This window comes from Erythrolamprus reginae, chromosome 13 (genome assembly GCF_031021105.1).
Source record: "Erythrolamprus reginae isolate rEryReg1 chromosome 13, rEryReg1.hap1, whole genome shotgun sequence".
NCBI classification, from domain to species: Eukaryota; Metazoa; Chordata; class Lepidosauria; order Squamata; family Dipsadidae; genus Erythrolamprus; species Erythrolamprus reginae.
In genome coordinates, this window is record NC_091962.1 from 3,899,820 (window position 1) to 3,908,852 (window position 9,033).

Here is a 9,033-nt window from a genome sequence, read left to right on the forward strand (position 1 = left end):
CTGAGCAAGGGAGACGGTCCAGTGAAGAGGGGCGTGGCTTCTGGGGAATGGGCGTGGCCTCCACCCAGGTGAGCCTAAGTCCCACCCGCGGCTGCTTCAGATATAAGGCAGAACAACGAGGTTCGGTGTGGAGTGGCTGCTCTTCTTCCTCGCCTGCCAGCGACTCTTTGACCAGCCCCATGGTGCACTCCCGGCTGCCCGTCCCGTCCCTTCTGGGCGCCCTCCTGATACTCTCCCTGGAGCTCCCGGTGGGCTTCCCCGCGCTCATCCCGGATGATTACGTCGAGTTAACTTTCCGGGATGGAGGAGTGCAAAAAGCCGTCTTCTTTGCCCAGGCCTATTTCAACCACGATATCAAACCTGACCATCCAAACTATTTCAAAATGTCCGAAGTGCAGATGGCCATGGCTCGGGTGCGTCTCTGGACGGGGCGGGGGGGCGAGGATATGGGATGGGTAGCTGGGCAGCCTCGTTGGGAACCTTCGGAGTAGCCAAAGGACTCCGAAAATGTCCTGGAAACAATGGCAAGAGCATTTATTGATATATGTATTTCTTTATTTGTATATGTATAGGACAGGGGGTGGACAAAAAAATGGAAACAGGTTTGGGCATCATAATGTTTGAACATGTTCAGATCAATCAAAACTTGACATATTTTAATGGGGTTTTTAAAAAAAAATTATGTGATTTGATAAGGTTTTTTTAAAACTACCTTTTTTTTTATTACAGAAATTTAAGGAAATGGGCTATAACCTTCTAGAAAGGGCAGACCTTTCAGACTTTCAAAGAGGCCAAATTGTTGGTGTAACAGAAAGTGCTCGAATGTTTGGTGTTTATTTATTTATTGATTGATTGATTTTGTCCAATACACAATGAGGGTTTTAGTGGGTATACACATAGTAAAATACATAATTAAGGTTATAGAGGATATGCTGATAGTAAAATATATCTAAGAAAGAATAGAAGAGAAGATATAGGAATAGAACATATCAATGAAAGAATAGAAGAAGAGATAGAGGAATAGAAGAAAGGTATAGGAGATATAGGAGAGCAATAGGACAGGGGACGGAAGGCACTCTAGTGCACTTATACTCGCCCCCTTACTGACCTCTTAGGAATCTGGATAGGTCAACCGTAGATAATCTAAGGGTAAAGTGTTGGGGGTTTGGGGATGACACTATGGAGTCTGGTAATGAGTTCCACGCTTCGACAACTCGGTTACTGAAGTCATATTTTTTTACAGTCAAGTTTGGAGCGGTTAATATTAAGTTTAAATCTGCTGTGTGCTCTTGTGTTGTTGTGGTTGAAGTTGAAGTAGTCGCCGACAGGCAGGACGTTGCAGCATATGATCTTGTGGGCCATACATAGATCATGTATAAGGCGTCTTAGTTCTAAGGTTTCTAGGCGCAGGATTGAAAGTCTAGTCTCATATTCTGTTTCAAGAGGGAATGTCTCAAAAGTAATGACTGCTTTTGAAAGAGAAGAGAAAACGTCCTCAGCCAAGCACAGGTCTGGTTGAAAGTCGAAGTCGTCTGAGAATTGTTAGAGCGGATCGCAAGACCGCAGCTCCTAAAATCACTGCAGAGCTCCATAGACACGTACAGAACCCAGTTTCCACAAAAACTGTTCGAAGGGACCTTCACAAATCTGCTGGATTCCACAGAAGAGCCGCAAGGTGTTTCCATTTTTTTGTCCACCCACTATAGTAGCTGGTATAAACCTAAGTAAAAACGTAATGATAAAAGAGGACAATAGGAGAATAGGATATGAATATGTTAAAGGGTTAAATAGGGTTCAGGAGGGAAGTGTTTTTAATAGGAAAGTGAACACAAGAACAAGGGGACACAATCTGAAGTTAGTTGGGGGAAAGATCAAAGGCAACATGAGAAAATATTATTTTACTGAAAGAGTAGTAGATCCTTGGAACAAACTTCCAGCAGACGTGGTTGGTAAATCCACAGTAACTGAATTTCAACATGCCTGGGATAAACATATATCCATTGTAAGATAAAATACAGGAAATAGTATAAGGGCAGACTAGATGGACCATGAGGTCTTTTTCTGCCGTCAGTCTTCTATGTTTCTATGTTTCTAGGACCGGGATGGTACTTTTTGGCAATGTTGTTACCGTGGGTTCTAGCACTCAGGTCCTTGGATATGAGTACTCGAAGGTCTTTAACAGAGTGAGAGTCATCTACAAGTTCCTTTCTTCCAGGTTTGTGTTTTGAATTCCGATTCCTCTTGCCAATGTGTAGGACAGAGCATTTGTTGGTTGAGATTTGAAGTTGCCAATTTATTTGGAATCTATTACTGCTCGTGTATTGCTGCAGTTGAAGATGAAGTAGTCATTAACAGGAAGGACATAGAAACATAGAAGATTGATGGCAGAAAAAGACCTCCTTGTCCATCTAGTCTGCCCTTATACCATTTCTTATATTTTATTTTAGGATGGATCTATGTTTATCCCAAATTCATTTCCTGTGGATTTACCAACCACGTCTGCTGGAAGTTTGTTCCAAGCATCTACTACTCTTTCAGTCAAATAATATTTTCTCACGTTGCTTCTGATCTTTCCCCCAACTAACCTCAGATTGTGGCCCCCTTGTTCTTGTCTTCACTTTCCTATTAAAAACACTTCCTTCCTGAACCTCATTTAACCCTTTGACATATTTAAATGTTTCGATCATGTCCCCCCTTTCCCTTCTGTCCTCCAGACTATACAGATTGAGTCCATGAAGTCTTTCTTGATACGTTTTATGCTTAAGGCCTTCCACTAATTTTGTAGCCGGTCTTTGGACCCGTTCAATTTTGTCAATATCTTTTTGTAGGTGAGGTCTCCAGAACTGGACACAGTGTTATTCCAAATGGGGTCTCACCAGCGCTCTATACAGTGGGATCACAATCTCCCTCTTCCTGCTTTTGGTATATGATTTTATGAACTATATTTACATCAGGTTGGAGGCCACATAGTAAATTGTCTAATTTTAGTATTTCATGTCTGGTGCAATAAGGTATTAATTGTATTAATGTCTGATATGCAGTGTGAGTTTTATCTATCTATCTATCTATCTATCTATCTATCTATCTATCTATCTATCTATCTATCTATCTATCTATATATATATATATATATACTGTATATCTATCTATCTATCTATCTATCTATCTATCTATCTATCTATCTATCTATCTATCTATCTATCTATCATCTATATCTATATCCACCTCTCTCTATTTCTCTCTCTATCATCTCTCTATCATCTGTCTACCTACCTACCTACCTACCTACCTATCTATCTATCTATCTATCTATCTATCATCTATATCTATATCCACCTCTCTCTATTTCTCTCTCTGTCATTTCTCTATCATCTGTCTGTCTACCTACCTACCTACCTACCTACCTACCTACCTACCTACCTACCTACCTATCTATCTATCTATCTATCTATCTATCTATCTATCTATCTATCTATCTAACTATCCATCTATGCCGCCCAATCATGAAGGACTCAGGGTGGCTCACAACAGTATAAAATATAACAATAACAATAGCAATAAAAAGAAGTCGAGCAATATCCAAAATCCTAATTATGTTCCAGACAGGTGAGCTATATTCCAGAATTGGTCTAACAAATGTTTTGTAAGCTCTGGTTAGCAGTGTACTATTGCCAGAGAAGAAGCTACATAAGATTGGATTAACAACACTTAGTGCCCTTTTGGCAATGTTGTTATAAGTGGTCTCTAACACTCTGGCCATTGTATATGAGTACTCTAAGGTCTGTGACAGAGCGAGGGTCATCTATAAGTTCATTTCCTCCAAGTTTGTATTTTGCATGCTGATTCTTTTTGCCAATGTGTAGGACAGAGCATTTGTCGGTTGAGATTTGAAGTGGCCAGTTGTTTGACCATTCTGCTACACGGTCAAGGTCTTTTTCAAAGGTTGCAGCATTGTCGGTGGTGGTGTTACTTAGTCGGTGGTGTCAATTAGACTTATATTTGGTGCTTTGCAGCTCTCTCCAAGCTGTTTACAAAGTCAGTATCTTGCCCCTAAACAATCTGGGTCCTCATTTTACCGACCTTGGAAAGAGGGAAGGCCGAGTCAACCTTCAGCCAGTCAGGATCGAACTCCGGGCAGTTGGCACAGTTCACCTCCAATGCTGCGTTCTAAACACTGCACCACCAGGACTCTTAATAGAAGGTTTTGGCCGTGCTGGTGGGAGCTTAGGGGGTGTTCTAGAGGAGGGATTGTTATCCTGGACCAAAATGAAATGATTTCTGCTGTTTACAAATATAATAAGGGCGGTTTACAAATATAATAATAATAATAATAATAATAATAATAATAATAATAATACCAAAAGATAAATTTTGGGTTGTTTATTATTATTATTATTATTATTATCATTATCATTATCATTATCATCATTATCATTATGGATTTAGGGGTAGCAGTGTGGTCGGGCGGTAGGAAAAGCAAGTAGGATGCTTGGCTGCATAGCTAGAGGTATAACAAGCAGGAAGAGGGAGATTGTGATCCCCTTATATAGAGCGCTGGTGAAACCCCATTTGGAATACTGTGTCCAGTTCTGGAGACCTCACCTACAAAAAGATATTGACAAAATTGAACGGGTCCAAAGACGGGCTACAAGAATGGTGGAAGGTCTTAAGCATAAAACGTATCAGGAAAGACTTCATGAACTCAACCTGTATAGTCTGGAGGACAGAAGGAAAAGGGGGGACATGATCGAAACATTTAAATATGTCAAAGGGTTAAATAAGGTTCAGGAGGGAAGTGTTTTTAATAGGAAAGTGAACACAAGAACAAGGGGACACAATCTGAAGTTAGTTGGGGGAGAGATCAAAAGCAACGTGAGGAAACATTATTTCACTGAAAGAGTAGTAGATCCTTGGAACAAACTCCCAGCAGACGTGGTTGGTAAATCCACAGGAACTGAATTTAAACATGCCTGGGATAAACATAGATCCATCCTAAGATAAAACACAGGAAATAGTATAAGGGCAGACTAGATTGACCATGAGTCAGTCTTCTATGTTTGTATGTCTTTCCTGTTAATGACTTATAATAATAATAATAATAATAATAATTATTATTATTATTATTATTTCCTCTTGAACTGATGTTCTTGCTGCTCTCAAGGCATAAAGTCCTTTCCGGGTTGCAACCAATGAAGCCAATCATGTTTTGTAATTAATTAAAAGGCCCTGTTCTTATTTTTAGAGACCGCTCTTTGAAAGGGACAGATACTTCCTTACGTTCAACTTGGTGGAAACAACATGTACAAAGACGCCCGGTGAGAGAAAGCCATTCGTCTACGGATGTTCAACGCGTCCGGGGAACCCGGAGGTGAGAGATGGTGAATGTGATTTCACCGAAACGTCGCATAGACATGCAAAACATTACACGGGGCAAAACCCGAACTCAGAACAATCTACATATATATATATATATACAGTGATACCTCGTCTTACAAACGCCTCGTCATACAAACTTTTCGAGATACAAACCCTGGGTTTAAGATTTTTTTGCCTCTTCTTACAAACTATTTTCACCTTACAAACCCACTGCTGCCACTGGGATGCCCTGCCTCTGGACTTCCATTGCCAGCGAAGCACCCACTTTTGCGCTGCTGGGATTCCTCTGAGGCTCCCCTCCATGGGCAACCCCACCTCCGGACTTCCGTGTTTTTGTGATGCTGCAGGGGAATCCCAGCAGGGGAATCCCAGCAGCACAAAAACGGGCGCTTCGCTGGCAATGGAAGTCCAGAGGTGGGATTTCCCCGCGAGGGGAGCCTCAGTGAAATCGCAGCATTGCAAAAACACAGAGGTCCGGAGGTGAGGTTTTGAGGACTTCGGTGTTTTTTGCAATGCTGCGATTTCATTGATGCTCCCTTCACTGGAAACCCCACCTCCAGACTTCCGTTGCCAGCGAAGCACTCATTTTTGCGATGCTGGGATCCCCCTGCTGAGATTCCCCTGCAGCATCGCAAAAACACAGAAGTCCGGAGGTGGGGTTTCCCATGGAGGGGAGCCTCAGGGGAATCCCAGCAGCGCAAAAACGGGCGCTTCAGCTGGCAAAAGGGGTAAATTTTGGGCTTGCACGCATTAATAACTTTTCCATTGATTCCTATGGGAAGCATTGTTTCGTCTTACAAACTTTTCACCTTAAAACCTCATCCCGGAACCAATTAAGTTTGTAAGACAAGGTATCACTGTATTATATAATAATCTTAAGTTTCTCCATATAAAAATAGAAGCAAAAGGAAAAAACAAACAAACAAAACAAAACAAAACCCCCAAGAAAAACAGATGAACATATAAACAGGGACAACATATAAAACACCCAGTTACAATAGTGTTCTTCATATACACATCTTTTTTTTTCTTATCATAAATTAATATTTTCTTTCACTATGTGCAGTCCATATACCGTGGGGGTGGGGGGAAGTATTTTTTGGGAGTGTGACAGTTTGAGGTTCTGGACAGGTGTCTTTTATACTGATAACAAATTCCAACAGGTGCCATTACTACAGGTAATGAGTGGAGGACAGAGGAGTTCTTTAAGAGGCTAATTGCATTGGCAGTTCTGTGTTAGCAAAAACTTCAGAAGAGAAGGATTTAGGGGGTAGTGATTTTTGACAGTCTCAAAATGGGTGAGCAATGTGGTCGGGCAGTAGGAAAAGCAAGTAGGATGCTTGGCTGCATAGCTAGAGGTATAACAAGCAGGAAGAGGGAGATTGTGATCCCCTTATATAGAGCGCTGGTGAGACCACATTTGGAATACTGTGTTCAGTTCTGGAGGCCTCACCTACAAAAAGATATTGACAAAATTGAACGGGTCCAAAGACGGGCTACAAGAATGGTGGAAGGTCTTAAGCATAAAACGTATCAGGAAAGACTTGATGAACCCAATCTGTATAGTCTGGAGGACAGAAGGAAAAGGGGGGACATGATCGAAACATTTAAATATGTTAAAGGGTTAAATAAGGTTCAGGAGGGAAGTGTTTTTAATAGGAAAGTGAACACAAGAATAAGGGGACACAATCTGTTGGGGGAAAGATCAAAAGCAACGCGAGGAAATATTATTTCACTGAAAGAGTAGTAGATGCTTGGAACAAACTTCCAGCAGACGTGGTTGGTAAATCCACAGGAACTGAATTTAAACATGCCTGGGATAAACATATATCCATCCTAAGATAAAACACAGGAAATAGTATAAGGGCAGACTAGATGGACCATGAGGTCTTTTTCTGCCGTCAGTCTTCTATGTTTCTATGTCTGTGAAAGCCAGAAATCTTGCTTGTTTGCAGGTGACCAAATGCTTATTTTCTACTATAATTTGGAAATAAATTCGTTAAAAATCAGACAATGTGATTTTCTAGATGTGTTTTCTCACGTTGTCTCTCCTGGTTGAGGTCTACCTATGATGTCAATGACTGACCTCTCTCATCTTTTTAAGTGGGAGAAATTGCACAATTGGTGTCTGACTACATACTTTTCCCCCCCACTGTATTTACACTGTTCAAAAAAAATGTAGGGAACACTTAAACAACCCAATAGAACTCCAAGTAAATCAAACGTCTGTGAAATCAAACTGTCCACTTAGGAAGCAACACTGATGGACAATCGATTTCACCTGCGGTTGTGCACATTCAACTTTGTACAGAACAAAGTATTCAATGAGAATATTTCATTCATTCTGATCTAGCATGTGTTCTATGAGTGTTCCCTTTATTTTTTTGAGCAGTATATTTAATAATAATAATAATAATTTATTAGGTTTGTATGCCATCCCTCTCCGAGGACTTGGGGCGGCTCACAACAACACAAACTGTGTACAAATCCAATTTTAAAATACAAATTTTTGTTATGTAGAAGACATAATTTGTCAATGTAAGGTTGACATAATGTTAAGTATTTGTATCTAGTGTGTAGATTTGTAGGTTTTTTTCCTTTAGTTTGCCTTGTCTGAACTGGGCAGCCCCCTCTGCAATGGAGGTTTTAATCAGTTTCATGGACAACTTTGTCAATTCAAAACATTACGGGTGACATGATGGTGGTGTTTGCTATGTGAGAGCAACGGAGAGGATTCGGGGGACTGGAGGCTAAAACGTACAGAAATGATCGTCGGAATTCAGCAGGACTGGGGTCTCCTGCTTGAGCAGTGGGTTGGACTAGATGACCTCTAAGTTCCCTTCCAACTCTGTTTTTATTCTCTCATTCTCTTCCAGAAAGCATTGTGTGACTTTATAGTTGAAATGGGCCATCACCCGAATTTAATGACCATGACAGAAGCGTCCTGTAAGTGAACTGGACCTCCGAAGGACCTCTTCTGCTGCGGCTAACGATTCTGAGTGTGTCCAGCGGTCGAGCGAGTTCTGGTGTGCAAGATGTCTTCACACCAAGCTTTGATTCTTCTGCCACAAATCAGGAGTGAAGCGGTTTGCTTCAGCCCAAATTCACATCTTCTGCGTTTCTGAAATGGTTCCTTGACATCCAGGGAGAAATTTTCTTGCACTTTTTTCTATCATGTTCCTCTTTGAGAAGAATCAATATTTTGATGGTTCATTAATCTTAATAAAACTATCAGCATGATGTTTCTGCCTTGTGTCCTTTTCTTGTCCAAATCCCATCCAACCTTCAGGTTTTGACAAACACAACACAATGACACAAGGGCTTCTCCTGGAAAGCCTTTGCTTTGTCCAGCTGGGAGAAATGGGGGTCTTCCCTGGACTTCTGCTTTGCCCATCCGTGGGGTCTTTTAAACCCCTGACTGTCCCACCTGGGAGGGAGAGAGACCATCAGATGTCACTGATGCATCCTTGCTTGGAACTGCAATAGCTGCCAGATTATTATTATTATTATTATTATTATTATTATTATTATTATTATTATTATTATTATTTATTAGATTTGTATGCCGCCCCTCTCCGTAGACTCGGGGCAGCTCACAGCAATGGTAAGAACAATATACAATAACAAATCTAATAATTAAAATACCTTAAAAAAACC

The 9,033-nt window shown here is 40.9% G+C and overlaps 1 protein-coding gene across 1 annotated transcript; it reads left to right on the forward strand.

Moving 5' to 3' along the window:
• The first annotated feature begins 32 nt into the window (after positions 1–32).
• On the forward strand, positions 33–8,616 carry LOC139175537 (cystatin-1-like). Its single transcript, XM_070766692.1, has 3 exons — positions 33–413; positions 5,243–5,368; positions 8,253–8,616. The coding sequence occupies exons 1-3, from the start codon at positions 48–50 to the stop codon at positions 8,328–8,330; spliced, it is 570 nt and encodes a 189-aa protein (XP_070622793.1). The 5' UTR covers positions 33–47; the 3' UTR covers positions 8,331–8,616.
• Positions 8,617–9,033: the final 417 nt, after the last annotated feature.